The sequence below is a fragment of the Colossoma macropomum genome, unplaced genomic scaffold (genome assembly GCF_904425465.1).
Source record: "Colossoma macropomum unplaced genomic scaffold, Colossoma_macropomum, whole genome shotgun sequence".
Taxonomy (NCBI): domain Eukaryota; kingdom Metazoa; phylum Chordata; class Actinopteri; order Characiformes; family Serrasalmidae; genus Colossoma; species Colossoma macropomum.
This window is the reverse complement of record NW_023494806.1, coordinates 11,832,017-11,858,926: the sequence shown is the minus strand read 5'-3', so window position 1 is coordinate 11,858,926 and position 26,910 is coordinate 11,832,017. Positions and strand designations below refer to the sequence as shown.

Sequence of the window (26,910 nt, the reverse complement as noted above, 5' to 3'; positions counted from 1 at the left end):
AAAGGTCTACATAACAGTTTTGTCTGGTAAGCAAAACCCACGACTGAATATCTATGACTAAGAAAATCTATGCACGCAACCTAGCCACATCATTTTGTTGAAGTGAATTTCAGTTTGATCTAATCAATTGAATTCTTTGACCTGAAGCTGATCCTGAAGAGGACATGTTATCTGCAGTGAGTAGCATGTGGAAGTCAGTGTTGTACTCCCATCACATTTGGTCATTGCTGCTATTAAAATGATTCCAGCTATTGTTCATCTTTGTATAAAAAGTGCAAACATCATCATGCAGACTTCTCCACAGCATTATTCTGATCAGCTTTCAGTGCTTCTGTGTATTTGAGACAGTGATATTCTGTATATTTCTTGCAATGCATAATCACAAATTTTATGTTTCTTTTTCTCACAAATCTTAAAGATACCAGGAATCAATTCAGAAGAACCTACAAATTCTACCATTTACAACAATTTAAAGTTTTCTAAAGACACAGAGGATCCTATTCACCAGCTGGCTAACACCACAAGTATGATATATCCAGCTTCTTCATTAAGCATGAGTTGTGGTCATATGACAAAATGGAGAGATCTTTGGTTTTAACGTTTGTTTTTCCATCTCTCTTACAGCCGTAGATGTTTATGTGAAGGATTCCCCAACACGTTCCGTCAGTGCTCCTACCCCTACCCCATATATCACCTATACAGCCATCACTGTTCATGATGACATGACCATGAAAGAAACACAGCAATACATAGATAGGACCTACAAACCTATAGGCTCTTACTCCAAACTCCTAGAAACAAATACACAAAACAAACCACATAATACTCCCACTAATCTAATCACACAGCATCCAGATCAGCCAACCCTGGATCCAAGCCTAAAAGCCCAGCCGCAATCTGCATACACCCAGTCCTCTGAGGAAATTAGTCAACGTCCAGAAAAGCACCCAAACTCAAGCCATTCATCTTCCAGCTCACTGGCTCAGGTCCTTGATAGTCTTAACCAGACCACTAGATTCACAGATTATGATTTAAATAGTATCACTACCACAGCACCTGTGGAAGTATTCCAGAACTGTTGTCAACCCATTGAACAACTTAGTGCTACCAAAGCATCACAGACAAATAATACAGAATTGGTTGAAACACTGAAGAAAAACACTTCTAAGGCTCCTATGAGGACCACTGACAATAATGCCAGGTAGTGTATTATGCATCATTACAGACTTTTTTCCTAAGTGTTATGCTTTTTTTATGCTACGAAGTGCAAAATTTTGAGATTCTTGATGGGGTACCACACAGTAATATATTAGGACCTTGTCTATGTTTGAATTTCTTTTTAATCTTCTTGATTTCATCTTTATAATATTAGCTGTTGGGAGACTTCATAATGAGTAAGAGTCATGCTGTCATTGTTAATAACTTCGAATAGTGTGTCTGTCATAAAGGCATGATTTAGGAGTGAGTCCTTTGCATTTGCATTACCCTATTTTTCCTATTATTTGAATCTTCAGGGAAAAGAAAAAGTCTCAGAGTTGGTTGCCTGTGATTGAAAAACATGACATCCCCATTGTAGTAGGAGTCGGAGTTTCCTTGGCATTTATTTTCATCACAATGGCTTTCTATTCTTTGTTTCGGAAAAATGACCCTGAAGCGAAACCTACGGGACGAGCAGGTGAGACAGCCCCTTAGCACTTGCACTGACTTGTAAATTGTGGAAGTGCAGCCATTCCAATAAGATGCAGTCATAAACATAATTACACACTTACTCTTACTGTACACTCTCTCTTACAGCTCTAAGAGGCCTGGGTGGTCCATGCAGGCATGGAGAACGTCTTGCAATTGAAAGGACATACGATAACAAGTGGGTTTTGATGATTTTAATGATATGAATTTGAATGGTTTTTAATGATATCACACAGTGCCACAAAGGGACCATTTTGGTTCCCTAAAGAACCATGTTTGAAAGAGTTATCTGAGTGAGAAGAACCTTTTAAAGGCTTAAATCACCTTCATATAATCTAAAGGTTCTTTAGCAAATACAAGTGTTTTTCCTAGACCCTTTCTGAGCCCACCTTATTGAGGTTCTTTCAGCTTTTTTCACAATCACACATCTCATTTACAAAAATGGCTCTCTAACCATCCATTTAAAGGTTCTTTATTGAATTGAATTCAGAATCATTAGCCAACTGTGTTTGCACACAGAGGAATTAGACCTCTGCATTTAACCCATCTGTGCAGTGAAACACCCACGTACATGCACACTAGTGAACACACACACTGGGGGGCAGCGAGCACACTTGCCCGGAGCGGAGGGCAGCCCTATCCACGGCGCCTGGGGAGCAGCTGGGAGTTAGGTGCCTTGCTCAAGGGCACTTCAGTCACGCACTGTCGGCTGAGGGGATCAAACCAGTGACCTTCCGGTCAAAAGGCTGGTTCCCTAACCTCCAGCCCACGACTACCAAAAGTGGCACCGCACAAAGAAAAAAATAATTTTGTGTGTATATACACAAAACATGTAATACACAGTTACTTTCTAACATGTAAGCTGATGTTTCCTTCAGGGCTTTTGAGGATGACAATATGGTTGCAGTAATTGAGCAAAGTCCAAACACTTCTGAGACGAGAGCCCATCCCCCAGGGTCCAGTCCATCCACCTTGTTGATGGAACCATCTTATGATGATGTCCAAGAGGAAGTGCAGCCCATCCAGGACCTGCCAGTGATAGTGGAGACACACCCTGAGCCCTCTGAGGAGGAGCAGGTCAGTGACTTTAATTTCACAAATGTGTTTGTAAGTCTGGAGTATGAAGTAACTATCGAAGAATGTAATTAAACTTGAGTAGAATGTTAAAGAACACAGTGTGTCCTTAGCTAGACACACATGTGTGTCTAGTTGAGGACAACACACATTGTGTTACTTTTAATACAAAATGTTCAATGTTCAGGACCCCCACAGGACCACCCTAGCGTAGGTATTTGTTGAGTGGTGGATCATTCTCAGTACTGCAGTGACATTGATGTGGACGTTGATGCAGTGACATTAATGCAGTGCTGCTAGAATTTTTACACACCTCAATGTCTCTGCTGGACTAAGAATAGTCCACCAATCAAAAACATCCAGCCAACAGTGCCCTGTGGGCCGCAGCCTGTGAATACTGATGAAAGACTAAAGCATGACTAACACAAACTGTGCAGCAGCAGATGAGCTACTCAGTCTACATCTACAAGGTGGACAAATGTGGTATATGTATCTTATAGACTGGACATTAAGTGGACACAGTGTTTAAAAACTCCAGCAGCACTGCTGTGTCTGATCCACTTATACCAGCACAGCACACACTAACAAGCCACCATCACATTAGTGCCACTGCAGTGCTGAGAATGATCCACCACCCAAATGATAATGAATCTGTGGTGGTCCTGACCATTGAAGGACAGGGTAAAAGGAGGCTAACAAAGTAAGCAGAGAAACAGATGGACTACAGTCTCTAACTGTAGAGCTACAAACTGCACCTACATGGTAAGTGGAGCTGATAAAATGGATGAGTGTTGAAACAAGGAGGTGGTTTTAATGTTATGGCTGATTGGTGTATCGGGAAAATGCTGACCTGACTTTCAGGACTCTGGTTCAAACTGATACAGCAGAACCGCCACCACTGAAAAAAATAGTCACACTGGTGTTTACAGCTGCTCAGGACAGAAGGGTCTGCCTGCAGGCTGCAAGACAGGGGTAGAATGTGTAAGGGCGGAGCCACTCAGGCAGTGTTTCCAATCAGAACAAAGAGGGCAAGTTGACTAATCAGAGCACACTGGTCTCATCGGGAGAGAGACTTTAAGACACAGCAGCTCTAACAGACCGTTTCAGACAGAGGGTGAATAGAGATATACAGTATTAGATAAAGAATTTGTTTTTTGAGCACTGAAGCATGAAGATCTATTCTAGTAGACCCCGAAATTAAAATTATGAACATTGAAAATGAGCATAATAGGTCCCCTTTAATGTTCTTGGCAACAGACAGACACACAGCTTTAAACACCTTACCCAACAAGTGTGATTACATCACACTTCCCTAGCACAGTCATCCCAGAGAGAATTCTTGAAACAACTGTCATGTTGCAAGAGCATTATGATATAACATAATGCAGTGATCTGTGCCTTCACCTCTTTGCATCAGTTGGAGACTTCCTTTGAAGAAAGAAAGGTCACCCCCTCCCCCCAGTCTGACATCCAGCTCCAGTGCATGGAGGATTGGAGAAGCCGAGATTTCGGACAATGCCAGGATGCCCCTTCCCCACCCCCGCCCAACCCGCCAGCTTCTCAGGAGGAGGGCCTGCGCTCCTCACTGACCCTGCAGACCAGCGAGCCATGCGCCACCCCAGTCCACCACAGCATCAACATTTCCCATGGCTCCTCCCCTCTCCTCTTGTCCCACTGCGTGTCCCTGGGCACGACCTCTGTGGCTGTGGACGTTCACTTCTACCCCTCAGCCTCCGCCTCTGGGGGTCCCACTGGCAGCTCTGCGTTTGGGCCCCTGGGGCCTCAGAACAGCACCAGGCTTGAGCATGATCAAATGGCTCCTTCTGCTCATCATGGGAAATGAACTTTTGACAGGGCTTATGATGACTCACTAACTCATTAGAGCACTATTTTCTGAGGACACAGTCATTGTCATATTAAAACTTTGTAACTATATAACTTTGTTGTATAGTTACAATATTCCACAATATACTACAATATGTACTATATAACTTTTTACACACTGTTAAAAAGACTTGTTTTAACATAAATAAGTAACCAGACTCTCCAGGTTTTTTTTGACTGGAACTTCTTAATTGAACTTTAACCTCTTTTAACCTATTTGAAACTTAAAGAAACTCAAAATTTGAAGGCAGCCTGGTTACCTTTCTAAGTTAAAACACCATTTTTTTAACGGTACATTCGATGAACATTCCACGACAAAAGCATCAATAGAAATTATTTAGAATTTGACTTGAAATAAAATCTTATTACATTAACGTGTATTCAAGTAATTTTTAATAAACGTTTTTTTCCTTCTTCTATAAAGTTATCATTTTGGAGATACAGGTTTTTGTTACGACAGGGGTATGTAGATCATTTGAGTGGGGAGGCTTTTGCTAAGGTTTCTTTTTTTCTCCTAAAAAAGGTGCTGTTACTTTTTTTGTCTCTTTCTGTTGTTTTTATGCTTCTCAAGTTTCTTACAACACTGGTTGTAGAATGAGTTCATGAGATACTTCTTCTGAGGAGCAAAACTGAAATATAGCCTATGGGAAATTCTCTAATCAGGCTTGATGGTAACAGTTGCTGTGGATTCTCTGCTAATGCCAAGAATATATTATCACTTTTAAACCATTTTTAAAGTTGTTGTTTTGTGTGTACATGTACTTCAGAAATGACAAAGAACTGTTTTATTAAAGTTTTAATGTAGCACTTTCACTTTAATGCAGTAGTGATAGAGCATGGATGGAACTTCTGCTTTTAGAGGACAATCATAACTCATATGCTCAGTAGTAATCATAATCATAAGTAGTACTATTCTCATTAATGGTGGTTGAGTGAGAAAAGGATGTCTTGAATCTTGCAGTTAGGAGAATTTTTCTAGTGCACACCAACGTTGACTGTTACATTTGCATTTACCAAAGGCTATACTGACACTACTCATTGTTTCTGTGATGTTTATTTATCAATATTACACATCGGTCTTAACATACCTGTAATTCATGTCAGTGCCAGCCAACATTTCTTTTCATTTGTAATACAGAGAAACGATTAATAAAACTTTGTGTTGACATCTTATTTGTTCCCAAACACTGTTTTTCCAGGTAGCAATTAAATACATACAGCTGCAACAAATTTCAAACATATGAATATTTTACAGAGAAAATATTCTATGCACAGAAGCCTGAGGGTGAGTTAAACATAATTAAACCTGCAGTGAGATGTAGACCAGTTTTTGTGAAAAATGCTTTCTACACATACTTTTTCAGGGTCCATAATCTATGAATTTTATTGGCAAGACTTTTTTCATTTACAGCTTATTACAATTGCTAAGAAGCATTAATCAGTACCAGGGTTACTTTTTGAAACACAGACCTCTTTCTGCAGAAATATGCAGCGCGGCCAAACGGTTCATTTTATAGCCTACATGATCACCAGCTACAAAAACACAGCAGAAACATCTCAAAATAAACTCATTCTATCAAAACATCAACACTAGTGATCCTTCAACAACAACACTTTGCCAATTAAAGCACAGTCACATCAGAAACACTAACAACTAAACAACTAATAACATCATGGAAGATCCACTATTTTATTTAAATCTATGAAGTAATAAAGAGTTATTTTGTTTCACATTGTAATTGGTTTAGTATTCTTTGGCTGATGATGTAAACATCACTGTAAAAAGAGAACAGGGCAGAAACTGATTTGAAGTGTTACTGAGGTTTGAATTGAGGTAAAATATTGATATTGGTCATCTGAACTAAAATATTGCTTTGTATTGATTCAGTAAATGCATTTATCTGAGCTGAATAAAACCAGTTAAATTGCTTGTTACCACATGAAATAATATAGGTTAAACTGACAAAACCTTTTTTCTTAGTTATGTTTTTAACATCAGAAAAACAAAACAGAACAGTGCATCTTCACTATATTAACAAATAAAGTGATAAAAAACTAACAAATCCGATATTTTATATTATCTAGCAAAGAAAAAAGTCAAAGATACCTTTTTTTTATAGATGGTCAACACCTGGGTAGGATCTCAGCACAGATGGCAAACGGCCTATTTACATACATTCAGTCAGCAGTTTTCTCTATAACCATTATACTTTTTGAAGATTTCATTGTCTCACATAGTATTTGTGACTTAGCTAATCGATAAACAGTTTATTTTCATTTTAGATTCCAGTGTTTTGTAACAGTTTATGCAAATATTTACAAACTGAGCTACAGAAATATACATTTTTGTTAAAGGCTGAGTGAGAAGTGAATGAAAGGATTTGGGAAACTGTGGTCACTTGTGATCAACTGTGATGTATTTTGTATTCAAGCATGGAAAAAACTTCATGGTTTGGTCCTAACAGCAGTTGTGCTAAAGATTGTTGAAAAAAGACAATCTAGTACTGAAAATGCTTGTTGGCAATTGTACAAAAACTGTAAGTGAAGAAATAACTACAGTAACATATTCTCAAATGAACAAAAAACACAAAAGACACACAAAAAAAGAAATAAACATCATCAAATGATGTCCCAAGCTGTAGATAATCACAAGTAGCTCTTTGGTTTTTATGGGCAGTTGCAGACAGCTTGAGAAATAAAAGGACCAAAACGCCTGAATGACCATTCAGTTAAATTTATACAAATTGTTGGTCCTGACAGATCACATTTAAGAAGCTGATCAGTGCATCGTCTGATAAACATGATTCAGTGGCAGCTATCACTCATCAAAAATCAACATCCTACACATGAATACTTTTGACATCCATGAATAATTACTGCTTAACAGGACGGAAAACTGTGATTAACAGCAGCTAATAGTATGTTGGAAATCTTTAGCATCATAGCTGACTGTAAAGTAAGTGATTTACAACGTGTTTCACATGTGTTCTTATACCAAAAAAAGAAAAAAAAAATCACTACTGGGCATGGCTCCAAAACCCTGACCTCAACACCATCAGACCGCCTCACATGAAAACAAGCAATAAACAAATGTTTTTTTTCTTCACTCTTACTAAAACCTCTAATATCAGGGGTTCAACTGCAAAAAAAAACAAAAAAAAACTTCTAAGTAGCATTACCATATACTCTTTGATGTTTCTGCTGCTTCATGGTGGCTTTCTTCCAACATGACATGTAACATAATGATCATACTATAGTGCTTTGGGGACACTGGTCCCAAACCTGGCCTTTTCATTGGTAACTAGCTTTTATCTCATCTCATCTCATTACATTCATCTCTGTTCTACTTTGCTCTACATAAACAAGCTTGAGGAAGCTCACTTGCTACGTATAGTTCTGGCCACCATTTTTGGCACCCCTGAATTTTAAGTACATAAATCACAATATTTCCTAAAATAAAAATGTGTTGTGAAACATCTTTGGTCAATATACAACAAAATAAAAAACGTATAAAAATGGAAATATGGACATGACAAGTTATGGGCACCCTTATGATGAGTTACGTTCAGATTAGACTGTATTAGACTCACCTGTAATTAATTAGAATTTAGAATCACCTGTGATAAATAAGGGCTCATATGACTTGAATTAACCAATGAATGATGGCTTAAACGCTTAAAATGGCCACTTTACTTTCCCTGATCCCTTTTCACAAAGGAGCTGTCTGAGAGTATCAGTAGTGTTATTGTCTCCAAACACAAGAATGGTAAAGGGTACAAGGCCATTTCCAAAGTCCTTTGAAAAGGGTGTAATGTAATTAAGAAGTTTATTGCTCATGGAACTGTCAAGAACCTCCTAGGATGCGGGTCAAAGAGGAAAATCAGTGAGAAAAGTCTTCGAAGGTTGCTGCGAACCTTGGAAGAAACACCACGTGTAACATCTAAGGAGCTAAAGGTAGCTCTTCAGATGTTACAAATTTGCCAAAGTGTACCAAGACAAACCGCAATCCTTTTAGGCAAATGTTTTGTGAACAGACCAAACAAAAATAGAGCTCTTTGGATATGCAGACCAACAATTTGTTTATAGGAGATGAAATTAAGTTTATAAGCAGAAGAACACCCTATCTACAGTCAAACATGGTGGTGGATTCATAATGCTGTTGGGCAGCTTTGCTGCCTCAGGTACTGAAGGCCTTAACTGAATTAGCGAAATAATGAGATCGGAAGATTATCAAGGAGCGAAATGTGCTACCTTGTGTAAAGCAGCTAGGTCTGGATCGAAGATTATGGGTCCTCCAGCCTAATAAAGACCCAAAGCACACATCAAAAAGCACAACAGAATGGTTGCGAAGGAAGAAGTGGACTGTTTTAAACTGGCCAGCAATGCGTCCTGATTAAACCCCATTGAAAATCTTTTGAGACAGCTCAAATCTGCCATAGGGAAGAGACACACTGCAAACATCCAAGAGCTTGAAAGGTTTGCAGTGGAGGAGTGGAAAAAACTACCAGCAGACCAGTGCAAGAAGCTTGTACATGGCTACCAGAAATGTTTGGAGGCTGTCATGGATGCTAAAGGGTACGCAACAAAATATTAGGAAAGGGTGCCATTAATACTGTCCATGTCATGTTTTGTTTAAAATCACTTCCTACAAGTTGAAAAGACATGTTTTATAACTTTAGACCCATTAAAATATTCTAAAGATAAAAATTTGGTATATTTCCATTTATTTCTGAAGATACTGTAAATGTATATAAAAAGAAAAGGGTGCCCATAACGGTGGCCAGAACTGTATTAGAGATTTCAATATACTCGTTGAATATGACTACAATATTAACTCAATGAATTATGTCTGCAGAATATGTAAACAAACATTTGGTGAAGTCTGACAGAGCAATCCTGACAGCATAGTTCTAACATCACAGTTCTATCTGGTGTAGAATCTCTTGTTCTTCATTTTGGCTACAATTCAGAATGAGGTCCACTTTCGTGTTGATGAGAGCCCGATGGAGGAACATGGAAGGACACGTATGGGCACCATTTAGTATTGAGGCAAACCAGCCTCTGCAGTGTTGCAGAGTTGACTATGTCAAAACCCGTTTGACCCCCAAACGTACTGGCCTTCCAGTACTCTGGTGAACATATGGGATTTCCCAGAAGGCCTTTCAGAGAAAATGGTGCCCCCATTTCCACCATGCTCTCTCCAAATATGGCGTCAGGCCGGGTTTTCTCCAGCAACAGAGCTGGATAGAACTCCAGAGCATCAATGTCTCCATAGAGCTCCTCCAACTCCCGTGCAATTTCTTTCTCACCTGGAAAATAATATAAAACAATGACTCAAGGTTGTCACAACTTCACCTTCAAACAAGGTGTTAAAAAAAAGTAGAAGGATGATTTGGCAATAAAATAGAAGGGTGATTTAGCAACAAAATTAGAAAAGTACTGGATACGTAAAGCATCGCTATGAAAATTTGGGAACCTGGAGACCTCACTGGTAGAAATTTGTCATTGCAAGCCACTTGCGGAAGAATATTTTTTTGTAAGATCAGTTGTTCTGCACGCCCCTCTTTTAAAACAACAAAATTTAAATCAGGATTGATGTCAAGTTTCATGTCAAGTTTGTAACATCAATCCATAAAAACATAACAACACTCCTACCAATCTGACCTGACAGCTCAGAATTTTGAATGACTACAATGACTTTGCCAAATTTTCTCCTAAGTTTAGTCATGACCAATTCCCCTAGCTAAGTCTCCCCGCAACACATGATGCTGCCAAGGTGGGAGGGTGAAGACTAACATGTTCTTCCTCCAAGACACATGAAGTGCTAACTGCTAAACTGATAACGCAACATCACTGAATAGCTCAACATGCTAGGAGAAGAAAGCTAATTGTCAATTTAGTTATGTCAGCTAATAGACCCCCATGTTCATAAGCATGCTGAGTGAAAGGAGGAGAGAGGGCCATCCCACCCACTCAGAGAGAGTGAGAACAATTATGTTCTCTTGTGCTCTAAGCCATCAGGGATCAAACTCACAATTGCTCAACTTTACTCTCAAAACAGCCTCAATTCTTCGTGGCATGGATTCCACAAAATGTTGATAAAACGTTCCTTTGGGATTCTGGTCCAGGTTGATTTTTCAGGTGCACTTTCATGCCGTGGATCTCCTGTTATACCACACGCCAAAGGTGTTGTACTAGATTCAGATCGGGTGACTATGAAGGCCACTGAAGAACACTGAACTAATTGTCATGTTCATGAAACCAGTTAAAGGCGACATTCGCTTTGTGATACATAAATTGTGGCAATGAAGGGATGCACATAATTAGCAACAATACTTAAATAGGCTGTGGCATTCAAGCCATGATTTCTAATGATCAACAGGCCCAGAGTGTGCCAAAGAAACATTTCCCACACCATTACACCACCTCCTCCAGCCTGGGCTGTAGACAGGCTGGGCACATGGATTCATGCCGTTGGCGCCAAATTCGGACCCTGCTATCAGTGTGACTCAGCAGAAATCGAGATTCATCAGACCAGGATATGTTCTTTCAGTCTTCATCCACCCAGTTTTGGTGAGCCTGTGCCCACTGGAGCCTAAGATTTCTGTTCTTTGCTGACAGGAGTGGAACCCTGATGAGTGTATGAGTCAGTACACTTTTGATTTAAAATACGATCATACATATGTGTGTGTGAGTACCTGTAAATTCAGAGAACGATGTATATGGTTTCAGGTTGAATCTCTTCCGATACTCATTGAATGGCCTTAGTCGAAGTTCTCTGGATTCTTTAATAACTCCTTCAGCTACTCTGGTCACCACCTGGGGGATATTACGACCACCTCCAATCTGGGAAGAAAAAACAAAGAGTTTTTTTGATGTTATGAGTAACTAGTGTGTGCAGGTGCATGACTGAGATAAATATTAAGAATTATGGATTGTAAAGCATTCAAGCTCTGCACATTATTTACAGACAAACCTGTTTGCCAGTGGGCAACAGGAACACAGTCAGTTAAAAAGGAAGTCACAGTGATGATGCATCAGTTATAAGATATCCTGAGCTATGTCACAGTTCCAGCAAAAAGATGATCAGCAAGTCACACTTTAGACTGCACACACGGTCTAAAGTAGCATGAAAAGGGGACTAAACCAGACACTGGGATGAAACTTTACATTTCAGACAGGCTTAGCCTTTTAGTACAAATCTGCCCAAGCCACTGAAACTCACTGTCAACCCCTGTAAAATAAACCACAGAGATTATACCTAAAATACATCCATCTCAAAGGATCCCCAAGCAAACCGTACCTGCCCTGCTTGTTGGGTTGAGAAAGCATGGACCAGTTTCTCCACTCCATAATGTGTAAGGATAGAGGTGTTAAAGATGAACTGAGAGTAGGGGATCTCAGCTCCGTCAATAAAGAAGCTGTCAGGCATGAGTGGGTGCCAGTGGTAGAGTTGGTTGAACTCCACAGCGATGCGATTCTGGTACTGGAACTGTACGCGGAAGAGTAAGGACGGGTCAAATTTCAGCTTCAGATGGTAGCCGCTCAGGTGCTGCACGTAGTCTTCGATCACAATCCGAATAGTCTCACCTGGAAAACATTAGATCCAGCCATATGCAAACCAATAAAGCAAATAATATGAAATAAACTGTGCTACTGTATATCATCACTGTCATATCAAAACCTTGTTACTCTTTCTTTTTATTTGTTTGTTTTTTATTTTACACCATTTGCTCAATAAAAATGGTCCAAAATAACCTGAAATATAATTATTGTTTTATTAACTTATATTAAAACATGTCTGTCCTTCTCCTGTAAAGTTAGCATTTCAGAGATATGAGGTTTTGTTACAACAGTGATTTGTTCAGTTGTCAGAGTGTTAGTGCTAAACAGTACAGGCTGTGGCGGGTACTGGCTATTTACCTATAATAATAAGTCTGGTTGTCTGAAACAGTTGCTCGTCTTCCCAGGTAGGGTGCTCTTTCTTCAGGATGTCACAAACACGGTTGTGCTCGCGCAGCCACAAGGTGGCATACATACTTAAGCCTGGCAGCAGGCCATACACCTCTTGGCCTATGGCCAACTGCTCTTCTGGAGGGACTGACTGAGGGTAACTCATGCTCACTTTTGCCTCTGCCACTGTAGGTGGGTACATCTCTCCCTTTATGATCTGTGTAAGCATACAAACCAAAACAGAAGTATTCATTAAAAGACATGAAATTCACAAAACAAAGGTAATACAACAAGTCTCTTCTCAAAGGAAGCAAAAATTTCAAGATTTCTTTAGACACATCAGCTACATTCTCTACTCAAGTACAAATATACAGATTTCTAAATGTTTAGGTGAGCATTTCAAACTAGCAGAAAAAAGCAAGCAATACACTAATATATTAGTTCCCAGCTCACATCATCCCTCTTATTGCTTGATTTATTTGTTTGAGGTTTCATATTTAGTCTCTGAGGTTCAGCAGAAACCTCAACGCTGCCTTCAGTCTACACAATCCAGAAAGTGGTGCAAGGCTAGAAAAATATATCACTTTACAACATCTTCACAGGATGTAATGGAATGATAAATCAGAGGTTTAACATGGTTGATAAGCATGAAGAATTTTATTAAGAGGATGAGGTCTGGCTGTGGCAAGGGAGACATATTGATGTGGTCAAAACAAGTGAGAAAAAAAAAATATATGCATATATATCTATGCATGATGCTTTGTCATCAGTATGTATTGCTACTTCAGAATACTTCAGACTTGATAAGTACTGGCTGACATGTACTTTACAAACTCCGAGTCACGGTGAGGTTAGCACTGTTGATGATTTTGAAACATTTCACACCAGCAGCAGTACCTGGTACTTCAGCTTCCCATCTTTATGAAGTCTAAGATCTAGCTGTCGTGCAAGGTTATCTCCATAGATATGTCCAGCATCCACCTGTATATAAATTAAGACATAAGAAAGTTTATAAAATGTTTGAATGTTTGAAAATCCTAGAATGTTTGAACTGCTCGTAGGATATATGTTATATGAATCAGCGGGGATTCAAACAGCTGTACTCAAAAGGTTCTCCTTCACATTCAATATTACTATTTCCAGCCCAGTCCTTAGTGGAAAACTAATGAAAGTAAACAGTGAAATTAAAACATGTACTCATTTACAGAGAGACCCTACAGGTAAGTGTTCAGTAAATGATTAAATGGCCTCATGGTTGGCATGTTAGTACAGATATTACTATGGGATTGATAAGTCTCTTATCAAGTCAGTTGTTAAATGGGTTAGTATATCTATGCCAAGACAAAGAAAGAAGGACAACAGACATTTCCTATGTTTTTGGCAGCGTACTTAACCCTATCAAACGTTTCCCCTGCTATTATCCAGGGATCTTATGAAAGGCCTTACCCCATGGCTGAGAGCTTTTGTGAAGCCCAGCCCCACGCGATTGTGTGTCTTAAAGAACTGGTGGGTGAAATGCTGAGCGAAAAAGGCAAACATCAGGTTTGTTCCCTGAGGGTCCGGCCTGAATTTCCGCCTCAACATGAACTTCTCCACCAACAGCTTGGGATCTGGGAGCTCCATTTTCCCTGCAGAGAAATGAAATATCAGTTACAGCTGTGGAGGCAATAAGGTAGAGGCACTCAGACATGATCTGTCCATGCCACAGTGTTTTAGACAGAAATTACTCATTGGTCTTTTAGGACTTAAAGCTTACCTTTAGTCCCCATAGGTGTTGGACAGTCCAGTGGCACTGGTGGCAGGATTCGAGTGTAGTAAGTGTTATTGGAATATGTCTCCCAGTTCAAGTAGTCATATTTGGAGTTGAAGGTAGGAGGGCTAGGGATTAGGTTGGATCGCACTGTGAGAGGACAGAGGTTTATAACAATGGAATGAATTTGATATTATAAATGATAATTATAAAGAGAACTCTCTCTGTGATCTCTAATGCACAGAAATGAAAAATAACACCATGAAGTTACTATGTAAAAGATATAAATCTCTAATAATTCTCCAATTCTTCAACTCCAATCTCATGATTAATGGAGGGCCTGACCAGTATATTGTTTGAAAGATAAAACTGGTAAATATTAAGATTCTGTGAAATTATTGTAGGAAAAAAAATAATACAACTGGTTTGCTTCAATTTGTAATGAACGGATAAATCTTTTTACATTTGAGACCTAAAATCCTCTGGCAGTTCATATATCAGCCATCCACTCACTATTAAAGTTTGTTTAATTTTTCACCATTTAAAATTATACTGGCCAATGTTATTGGAAATTTTTTACACTTCCTTCCTTTTCTGCCCAAATCTACAATGTTAGTTTCAATTACTGTCTGAATCTCTTTTCTCGTATAGTACAGGGCTGGGAATGTGTGCTTTCTCCAAACCACCACCACATTTGCTCAAACTAACACTCAAACAACAACATAAAGTAGCTGAACATACCACATGCCCAATTCCTGGGTACACACTGATGGAGATCAACAAGAGAGTGGAATTCCTTTCCACTTAGATAGCAGAAGGGCCAGTTAAAATGCAGTATTATACTACTTCATTATCTGATTTCCCCTATTTTTTGTGTCCTAAGCTTTTCTGTTCTAATACATATACAAATACGCATCCAAAAGAAACATTATATACAAGACAGAGCACATGACACAATAAAATTGCAGACAACATTGCATAACACTCCTTATCATCCAAAGAACTCTCAGCAGAGAAAAAAATCTCTGCTGATTGAGCGATTGAACAGATTCAGGAATGAATGTCTGCTAGGGCCTTTTAGACCTAAAATAAGGTATTCTATACCACCTTCATGATGTATTTGTGGTGAATCTCAGTAAATAATTGTGATTTCTAGGACTCCTGGCCACAAATGGGTGTGGTATCACTGGAATTCAAGCTTGTCTCCGGTGAAAGGAGGCAACCCTCGTCAACTAGACGTGCCACCTGGGAGGCCCCATTTCCTTTAGCTAGTCTAATAATTTACAGCTATACCAACATACAGAACTGTTGGTGTGTCTCGTATTGTGCATTTATTTCTGTGCTCCAGGATTCTTATATTTTCCTCATTTGTTGCCTTTCAGTTGGAATTATGTTTGCTGAGTACTTGCTAATCAATCTGGGCAAGCACAAAGATTGCACAAACTACAACTGAGCAGGGCACCAAGTGTGCGCCTTCAGCAGCAAATTAGAACAAATTACAAGAGATTACATAACGGCTAAAATATGTGGTCGTTCATTGAGCTATTCTGTCTGTTACTTTGTGCTAAAGTTACGTAATCTCTTACGCACAGCTCTGGAGGGTTAATCGCGGAGATAGCAGAAAGACCTCTAGTGCCAGAAAGTCTTGGCGGCAGCAGCAGCAGCAAGATGTGAGGAATGTGAAGGCTTGCTGTGGCGAACATGAGTCACCTTAGCAACTGGAGGCCCAACTGACACTGGAGTGAACGTAGTCTCATAAAAAGGAGGTAAGAAATATGAAAGGGCTATCTCCTCCCTGATTCTAACACAGGCTGCCATGTCGAAGTATGAGAGCCGCTGAGAATATGAAGAATCCACTTGCCAGATTTTGTTCCAGAAGAGGAAAGAGAACGCTCTTTAGCAGAATTATGGGAGGAAGTGATAAAGTGGTAAATCAACAGTCACCCAGGGCCTCAAAGCGGGGCAGAGACTGGGTAAATATGAGCAGGATGTTATGTCAGTAGAGGGTCTTTTAGACATTATAGGGGAACACAAGACTACAATATCATCTGAACTACCATGCTAACAGAGCACAGAACACAGAATAAGCGCTACTTCTAAGAGTGGCAACTGTCCATTTTGACTATGTCTGAGTCAAGAGGCGCATTAGATAAAAGAAATGATATTTAGCGCTAAAGTAAATAAGGAAAAGGCTACGGAACTTAAAAGAACTTAAAAGTTTGTTTTCACTGCTATTGAATGGCCAATGTAAACACTGGTCTGTTCCTTGTTGATGAGCTGCTTTCATGATTTAAGTGCACTTGTGTGGTCTTCTGCTCTATACAAGATGTTACACCCACAGCAGAGAATGTTTATGTTCATTTCTGGAAAGACTACCCTCTGCAAAAATTATTTGCAGATAATACTATGCTTGTGTAGCAATTTTTTTTGGATCCATCTCAACACACTGGAGCAGTGAACGCCAGTAATTGCACAAGCTAAACACGTCTTTCTCTTTCTTGGCAAGGGGCTAGGGTTTAGACGTTTAGATTGTGTTAGATTGTGGTGAAAAAATGTCTACAGCTGCATGAAAAGGAGCCAAAACCCTGCCATTAGCTCACCCCCACCTTCCTCTCTTCAAAGGAAACAGCAGCTGATACGACTAACGATTAGTTTTTGCTAGGTGTTTCAGTTTAGCTATGTGGGTAGACTTGAAAGACTGTTAAGAATTTAGATGCTGCCAAGTAAAACAGCTTTGCTACCAAATATGGTTTTCACCTCACAAAACAAAGAATTACCGTAACTTGAAAAGAAAACTTTCCCAGATTTGTGATGCTGCTGTCCAAACCAACTGCACTGGGAATCAGCTATTGCTAAATGGAGTTTCCATTTTCAAGCTCCAAACAAGCACTGTGGTAATAGATCAACAGCTGTCTTAGAATGAGCTCAGAATTTTATAACATGATGAACATTTAGGGATAGCTTCCAGCACTATTATCGTGTAGGCAGTGGTGTAATTAGGATAAGGCCCAGTGCCAAAAAAGATGATGGGTCCCTCCATTCAAAATTCACTTTTTAATGAATTAAAAAAGACAACGTAACTTGTTGTTTACTAATTTTTCTCATGTAAAAAAGGTGATGCTCTCAAGGCATGCCACTCCACCCACTAGTATCTAGCAAAAACCAAAATGGTCATGCTAGATGTCTTATTTAAATCACAATAATTACATGTCATATTTAGCCGTCTGACCTGCCATTGGCCAAACAAGAAGGTTGCATATATTATTGAGGACCTCTGCTGTGCAACATATGCACGTTGATAAAGTTTTTATACATTACTTGAATATAATCATTTTGATCTTTTAAGATTTTAAAAATATAATTTATGAATAAATCATGTGGCAGGCTGTGAAAGATCCATATGTAAATGGTTACCATGGATGAGATGCATTATAATAAGAGGGAGATAAACAGCATCATCTCTATGTGTTGACAGAAGCTAACCAATGAGGTATGTTGGATCTTTCTGTGAGTCATGGTTGTGTGTCTATGTAACATGCCTAATAAAGATGTAAGTCTCCATGGGTCCAGTGCGATTGCCCCCACATCATCCCCAGTAGTTATGCAACTGCCTATAGGCTGGTGGTCACCAGCCCTTTTTCAAATGTTTTCCCTGAGCACACCAGCTTGTACTCAGGGCTTGTTAATTAGTTGATTAGTTGGATTTGGTGAGTTAGAGCACGGAGCAGAGGTACTCCAGGTCCAGTAATGAGAACCACTACTGGCCCACCAGTGGCAGAGATGCTGGTAAATATACAGTCTATTCAAGCATCAAAGTTTCAACCACAATATCACCATGCATTTCCACATTCTATATCCTAAACTGTATTTATGTACACAGCAAGGGCTGAGGGCTTAGTCGGGTCTAGTATTCAGATCATAAACAGTTCTCTTTTTATATCAGATGAGTTCCTTTTCTTATCAAAATAATTGTGATATGCTCAAAACCAGAGACAATTCTGCATAAGTTAAAGTTTGGAACGGGTGAGCTAGCTGTACCGATTCCAGACTGAGCCTCTATGTCTCATACATCCACATCCCAGATGCAAGTCCATGTGAATACACAGAGCATACCAGATTCTGATTTACACAAAGTGATTCAGTGAGGCAATGGATGATGACTAAATCCCAAACCAATATGCACTCTGCAAATATTTATCTTGGACACTGTGTTGAAGCCTGGACTGATGTCCATCAGCTGTGAAGGATCTGTCTGCAGATTGTGAGGGATGTTTGATGGTGTGTATGGCCTTGTGTTTATATCACAGGACAAGCTACTATGCTACCCTGAGGGCCAGATGTATGTGAGAAAGTGTGCCTTGGTGCTGTCGCAGCGCACTCTGAAATTAACACTTAGATCACTAGGGCTCTAATAACAGAAACCACATATAGGACCACCTACTAATAGTGCTATGCTTGTGAGGCGTGGGATTAAAAAGGCACAGTGATATAGAGAAGTGATCAACAAGCTTGGACCAGAAGAAAAAAATGCAAGTTTAGTCAAGTTCTTTCCCATAAAAACATTCTACAGGAGCCCCGTTCTATCCCAGCTAAAAAAATATCTCAGGAAAGAATTTCATGCAACGTGTTGTGCCTTCTTACATTTATAAATGTGGCTTGGAGAGTTGAAATGGTGATATTTCAAAATAAGTGTTATTACTGTGAGCGGTGTTTGAGGTCTGTGGCTTACTGGTCTCTAGCAACTATGACTGCAGTCACTGTAAAAAGATGTCTTGCAATAACATGCTTGTGAACTTGTGAACAAAAGTGGCTGCTAGTAAAAACTCCCTTAATTGCATACAGTTGTATGCAAAGGTTTGGGTACCCTTGTTCAAATGATATGTTTCCTAATGGACAATTACTGTTAATTTGCTAGATTTAACACATTGGGGGGAAAAAAATGTGGCCTGTGCAAAGGTTCTGGCACATTTTATATTTCATGCTTTATTTTTCCAGCATGTTAAATTCAGCAAATAAATAAAAATTGTTCAGGAAAAAATGCTCTGTAGAGGATGTGTTGTTAGTATTAGTGATTGAACATCGCAAAGCAGTGCGCAACACTATTGTTATCCAATTTATATTCTTCTTTTTCTTATTATTTTTCTGCTGGATTTTTGTCCGCTAACTCATCCCACATTTTTTGAGATATTGACACCGTTCCACCTCCAGATTGGTCGGTCTGCTCAGGAATAATGCGCTTTTGTTCAGCTTTCTGTTTGCTTTTGGTTTATGTACAATCAACATTATATGAAGATTTTTCCGCTTAGGAATGAATGGGGTGCAAAAGTTTGTGCATCCAACTTCTGTCACAATACAAGTCCATTAGCAGCACCCAGTTAACCATGTGGGGTACCACTGCAACCACCTAGCAACAACCTAGCAACCACCTAGCAACAGCTTAATAACCACATGGGATAGCATGGCAACCACTTAGCAGCTCCTTTGAAACCAGCTGGGACACCACAGCAAGCAGCTAAAATACCATAGTAACTGCCCAGACACACCCTAGCAGCCATTTGGGAATTGATTAAGATCTGCAATCACACTGCATTTTCTTTTTTTTGCATATGACTGCAGGAGAAAGAGAAACAAATTTTGAGTTGTTACTTATTTCAATATATATATTTAAATATGATTTGAATATTATTTTAGCATATTTATTTACATATTGTAACACGATGCAACTTCTTAGATTGCAAAAAGATATTGTGCAAAATTTCAGATGCGTTTAGAATGATGAACAGAGCTATAGATGCTTTCAATCCTGCCTTCCGCCCACTGACAGCTGGGATAGGCTCCACCACCCCACCTCGACCAAGAAAGATAAGCGTTTTAGATATTGTGTGTGTGTGTGTGTGTGTGTGTGTGTGTGTGTGTGTGTGGTAAGACCACTGAATTACACTGTTTCTGTACAAGCAAGTAGCAGGTTCTTATCTGGGTTACTGACCTGTCAGAACCACTCGCATAAGCATGTCCCTCAAGAATGTTTTATTGATGATGTCCCATAACCAGTGGAAGTGGGTGAGGATGTAGTGGGTGAAATCAGGGCTGGGTCTCAGGAACTCATAGACTCTGGTCCAGAACTCAGCTATGAGGAACACAAGAGAAAATTTTACTGATTGTATGTACCGCTCTTCAAAAATATGTCTGAACAGTTCAATGGCCCACAAGAAAACATGTTTAATGACACTGCAAAGTGTTTGAATGTATTATGTAAATTGTGCTGGCAAAGGGAAGCATGCTCAAAATACAAAAAAGAGTCATACTGAAGTTTTAATAGCTAGAAAATCTGACCCGACATTACATGGGCAAAAATACAACTACAATTATCAAATGGCAATGAAGTGGTTCAAAGCTCAGGGTGACCCACTTTGGGGGCTCTTACAGAGAACTCTGCAAACCTGTTTATCATTGCCATGTGAAAGTGAAACATGACTGTTTGAGACATCAGTGCCGAAATGTGGTGAACACCAGCCTGAAAGTTCACGTCTTCAGAAGTCAATCTGTTTTACAAAAAAAGCATCTCAGTGCTATGTCTCCCACAGATGTGTAAATTCAGCATTATTTTTATACAGACAGAGGGCAATATAATGCACATCACTGTCAAGTTTGGTGAGGATCATACAAAACGTGCAAGAACTTCAGATGTTTTAAATTTTCCTGCTAAAAAAAAAAATGACCAAAGTCTGTCAACATTTACATGCTCTGTCAAAGTCACATTGCATAACCTGTGTGTTAAGATTGGCAAGGACTGGACAAAGCATTTGGATCTTTTTTTAGCAGCACCTGCTAAAAGGTTTTGAAGCGTGGCAACGTTATGATGATTTTTGGGATAATAATTAAAGCTCTGGTTCTTATAAGTGACTTGAGCTCAAATTCACAAAAGTTGGAAGGCTGCCCAAAGTTATGCGATTGCAGTGTCACGTGAAAATATTTAGAAAAAATGCAAATCCAAGTGAGGAGGTCTGAACGATTCAAAAAACAAAGCCATAAAAGCAAAACTCAGATTCTGCTGTTCATGACTTAGGAGTTATGAACCGTTTATTTCACAGCACCTCCCAAAGACTGAGACTTTATAAGATCAAGCCATGTATTCATGCACTCTATGGATGGTCCAGTGAAAGCTGTTTCAACCAGGAAAAATAAAATACATAAAATAAAATAAAATAAAATAACTTTGTGCTTGGACCCAACATTAGTACGTTGGATAGAAAATCTTTGTAGACTTATGATTTTTCACATGAAAAGTTGACATCTCACTCCACTTATTCCCCATTAGTAATCAGTAACCATAAGCTGGTTTTGAATTGCAAGCCTTGTTTATGGGTTGCGTGCTTCTGGAGAAGATATCCAAGCAGTGATATCTGCTTTTAATCTGCATAGAAACCTTGCTTAATATCTTCCGTCAAAGAACTGATAATATCTTCACTTTCAGGAATGTGTTACTTTCACCTAATAGTAGGAGTATTTAAGTGTGAAATTATCATTTTTAGTTAACATGGTTGTAGTGATATTTTCTGGCACGTGAACAAATTCCTAGATAACTGAGCTACAAAGTTTACTTCATCCACAGACCGTAAAAGTTCAAAGCTGTATCATATAAACTTCCATGCTGCAGCAGTTATGCTCTGTGTACATAAGCAGGTTAGGCTTGGGTCTCTGCCATAGCAAAAAACTGTTAGAAATTGCTATTGGATATTTCATGGTGGCTAACATCCTTGAATGCCAATAGCACAGGGTTTTCTGTCTCATTTCCATGTCACAGTTACATTTGATGTAACTGAGATATGGGCCTGGTCATTAAGGTAGCTCAGAAGAACGCATATTCTGAAAGGTAACTGAACTTTTCATTTGAAGAACTAAATAGAACAACACAACATAATATTCCCTATGAAATATATCCAAAAATTCCAGGTAAAGCTGATCACCTGAGCAGACTCCAAGCAGAATACAGGGAGACTAACAACTACCATATTACCAGATTTTTAACCCAGATAGAACCAGCATATCCGCTCTCCTGGATGGTGCACTGCTAGAACTACTGGCATTTAGAATTTTATCCGCTCCCTAATCGGGAACTCTGCATTTTCATATTTCCAATGTCTCATTATGTAATGCATTTTGCTATATTTCATACAAATGAAGACACAAAAAGCTATGTTTACTAATCCCCTCCCAATGCTAACCTTAAGTAACCACTTCTGATCATTCATTGCTTTTCATATGAGAAGGCACATGAATATATTGTAGCAATGGCGTAGAGTGAGACACAGGAGATGCCATGATTCCACCACGAGAAGTGCTCTTTATTAAACACCAGGGCAGAAAAGCACATACACAGCACTGAACCTGTGGGGAGATAAGCACCAGCCACACACCTCACCCTCAAGATGACAAGCAACCCACACTAATTAAACCCACTCACCAACACAGAACAACACAATAAACACACGCCACACACCACCCGACGAACAACAACACAAACAACATCTAAGTCCCTTTCACTGAGGGTGTTCGCCTTCCATAAGCCTCCTCTATGCTGACGGCCACGCCTCATTAGGGCGCCAGCCAGTAGTGGCCCATACTCTCGCAATGTTACCCATACTCTTAATGTGGCAAGGCTAGACTTGAATGCAAGATGATCTGTATTAATAACGCTGCAAAATGGTCACGATGGGCAGAATTGTTATTGTGGGAACCCAGTGAAATATGACAGTAACTGGACAAGGTGGCACAAAAGGTCATTCAATAAATGCTATGGTGGCACAAAAGGTCATTCAATAAATAATCAACAGGGTATAAATATTGGAGAAACTACTTAAGTAAACAAAAGTACTGTGATTACAATAGTTGTAATGTGTAGTTTGCAGAGACTTTCCACCACAGTTTTGGTGCACTGCAAACTTTTTGCAAATTAAATTTTACACAGAATTACTTTTTAGGAACGCTGCACAAGATCATACTGAACCTGCATTCAGTTCACATCTCCCACAAAATGCTCCTGGGGGCTGAGCTACTGTGAAACCCCGAGAGGTCTGCCAGGTATGTGCAATCTTCTTAATGAAAACAGTATTGTTTATTCTGTTCGAATGAGAATGAGTGTGCTTCTCTTTTCCCTAGTTTCTTCATAGCAGACCCTACTGCAGACATTTGGTCACTATATACAAATGCTGTACTTCAAAAAAAGACTAAACACCCATTAAACATGCTTTCACCAATCCATGTTACCTGAAAACAGTCTGTTTAGTTAGTTTAGCATCTAATGTAAAGAACAGTATGGAACAGGTCTGTCACAATCCAATAAGGTCATTCTGGCCTGAATTTCACAAAATTTGAGCAACTTTTTTGTGATAGAGTAGTCAAGGTAGTAATTGGACTACGATATAGCAAATGTTGTTGTGCTTATTATTGGGAAACAGGTCAGCATGCATTGACTTGGGACTCTGATGTTTCAAATAAAGTGGTACTCAAACTATCCAGCAAAAAAAAAGAGAGTGTGGGAGAGAAGAAGTGAAAAGAATAAGGACATTTTTACTTACGAATAGTGCAATTTTTTCCATAATATCCTGTTCTAGTGCAGTCACATTCGTAACTATCCAGACCGTATCTCACACAAATGCCCCAGTGTTGACAAGGGTAGTAGCAACAAGGATTCACTAAAAAGAAGACATAATACAACAATGTTTCATTAGGATAAAGAATGGACATTGATGTAAAAAGTATATGCATCACATTTTATTTCAAAATCTAATGTAACAAATGGGGATGAAGAACAAAACTCAAGCCTGGTAAAGCCTGATACGTGACAGACGTGTCTGTTTTTTTTTTAAGTTGCTTCCTCTCTCTGCTTTAATGACTGACATTAGCCTAAAATAGCGCAACTTCTGAATGAAATGTGGTTGCATGCATTACAAGAGAGATAACCAGCCTATCCAACAATTTTTCTTAATAGTTCCTGTTACACATTCCCAAAATGTGCCCTTCATGCAAATGCAGATGGGAATAGAGAACACTGCATGAAGGAGCTTGGAATGAGAAGTACAGATCACCCTGCTAGCAGCAAGTAACACTTCTGTTTATCAGAGGTATGCCCCATGGCTCCATGCCTTAGGGTTGAATCCTAACTGTGCCTTAGCCATAGGATCAATCCAAGGGAAACGTTTTTAGTGCATGAAAGAGATGGCAAAATCCCAACTATAGGTCTCTGAGTTCACATGGTACCTACCTAGCACTCTCTTTTGAAATACCTGAGATGTAGTACTCAACAATCCTGTACTGACAGAAAAAGTTTACCGACAGATAATGTCAAAAGCGTCTGAGAGACACCGAGGTAACATTCGCCTTTCAATAGAAAAAAAAGTTTTTAATTTAGCTTATTTATGCCACATATTTGCATTCAGTCAGCGGAGCGGTCAGTGTTTCTGATGTTCATTCTAAGAGAATGAAACAGCCTTTCATTTGAGAACTGGCTAAGACTAAATATATGAAAATAGAAATATAAGAAAACTGTGCACTCATTCATTTCACTCATTAACTGTGATGCAAAACTGTGAATTAATCAAATAATGTAGCTAATTTACAAATGATTGTGGCTGGTATAAAATTAAGGGGCTCTAATGTAAGAAAAAACATCAAGCATATACTGTATTCTTGTGTTAATAAACCACAACAGTCAAAGAGTTTACACTTCTGCCATTTATCTTACACGTCTGCCATTTATCTTTCATCTCTGCCATTTATCTGGCTTAAAAGTAGGTGGCCTATACTGATAACATGAACCCTTCCCACTCAAGCCTAGACACGCTCTTCACTCCTTACACATACCTCCAGGGACATAAAAACTCAGATGAGAATGAAATCCCTGTGTTTTTTTTTTTTCTTTTTGGCATGGAACCTTAAACTTTATATTAACCTTTCTGAGCACAGATAAAACTATAAAGTTTATCCAACATTTTTAAATGTTGCAGTTACAATTGTATATAAATTGTCCACAATACAATACATTATGCTTTTCTGAACACTGTAAAACACTGACCAACTGAATGTTTCATTATAAAGAGAGCAAAATTAGTAATGTTTAACTGGATTTAGTGCAATATAGTATGCCAAATAGTGAATAAAAATCATTGTATTCACAGTTTTTGATAGTATTTTTTTTAATGTCGCACTGCTGGTTCTTTTTTCTCTATTCTAACTGATCAGATGTCTGAAAATTAATATTGTGACATATCGTTTATAATATTTTCTATAGTATTTTATAGTTTCTATAGTATCACAATACTATATTCTTGCCATATTGCCCACCTCTATCGGGAAAGTTCACAAAACCTAAACATCAAGTCAGTGCAACAACGCAGAACCTTTAGTATGAACTGTAGCAAGTCTTGGCCAAGGTTGAAACAAGTAAAAACAGCTGGCAAAAAGGTGCGTTCCATTGTTTGTCTACGTACCATTTTTGGCTTTTACCGAGTTTTCCTCTTCACCAAGGCATAAAGTCCATTCCTGCACCATGGTACATGCCCAAAGGAGAAGAACCAGGTTCACTGCAGAGGACAGAAACGCTGAGGTTATTCTAATGGCCACTTAAAAAAACAGTAAAATATCTGTAACTTCTGATGTGAAGGAACACATTTCCACTGCTTACCTTTCATTGTAAGATAATACACAGCGAACTCCTGAAAACTGCAGAAACTCGACCTGGAGGGTCAAGAGAAATGAAAATGACTTAAAATGACTCAAAATGATTCCAAAGCAGTGCAGGGCAAGAAACCTTCCATGTGCCTTAGTTAAACTCGACTCTGCATGCCTTTACGGGAAAGTGGATTACGTTATGCTGAACGTGGGACGTCCTGCCAACCAGACTCGACGAGAAAACAGCTGTGAAGTGGTACACTTTCCTCTACAGCGGATATGAAGGGATCCTCCGCCCCTGACCCGCAGGCACCAACAGAGCGCTCATGATTAAACTGCGAGACGTGTATCGAGTTGCAAGCGTTTTTACCAGCTTCACCCCGCGTTTCACTGTCACCAAGTGTTTTAAGTATGTGAAAACGACCAGTAGTGACCAATGCTGTCCGCACAATTAGACCTTTTTAACTCCATAAACTGAGCATCGAAGTGAACTGGTGGTCTTTGAAGGAAGAGCAGGGCAGTTTGGAGATCCTGAAGAGACCCCTGCTGGATGAACTGTGTAATTGCATTTCTGCAAATGCAATATGCATTTTACAACATTTAGGAGGTTATGAGGAAAACAGGCTTCCCCTCTCTGTTAAAACAATCTCCCTAAGGAGGACAGAAATATTCTACCCTGGCTACCCTGGTCTGAATTACATTTCCATAAGAAAAGTGTAAGATCTCGTCATTTTCTTGTGTAGTTCTGTTTTACATGCCAGAAATCTTCAGCAGTCTGATCATGTTGGTCTGTGAGTGCAGATGAAGAACTCATGATTTTCTCAAAATATCTAATAGGATAGTGAAGGATAACTGATTTCTGTACAATGAAAACAAGTCATCTTTTACAGTGT

The 26,910-nt window shown here is 39.2% G+C and overlaps 1 protein-coding gene across 2 annotated transcripts; it reads right to left on the bottom strand.

Annotated features, from left to right (window-relative positions):
* Positions 1-5,131: 5,131 nt before the first annotated feature.
* ptgs1 (prostaglandin-endoperoxide synthase 1) lies at positions 5,132-26,477 on the bottom strand. 2 transcript variants are annotated; one of them, XM_036598659.1, is made up of 12 exons: positions 26,214-26,477; positions 26,031-26,083; positions 25,837-25,929; positions 23,926-24,042; positions 20,334-20,474; positions 14,354-14,497; positions 14,044-14,225; positions 13,495-13,578; positions 12,568-12,814; positions 11,948-12,234; positions 11,343-11,490; positions 5,132-9,953 (listed from the first exon to the last, which is right to left on the bottom strand). In XM_036598659.1, exons 2-12 carry the CDS (start codon positions 26,035-26,037, stop codon positions 9,604-9,606), a joined length of 1,800 nt encoding a protein of 599 aa, XP_036454552.1. In that variant the 5' UTR covers positions 26,038-26,083; positions 26,214-26,477; the 3' UTR covers positions 5,132-9,603. The 2 variants fall into 2 exon arrangements, with proteins under 2 accessions (XP_036454552.1, XP_036454550.1); XM_036598657.1 differs by having other exon boundaries at positions 26,031-26,477.
* Positions 26,478-26,910: the final 433 nt, after the last annotated feature.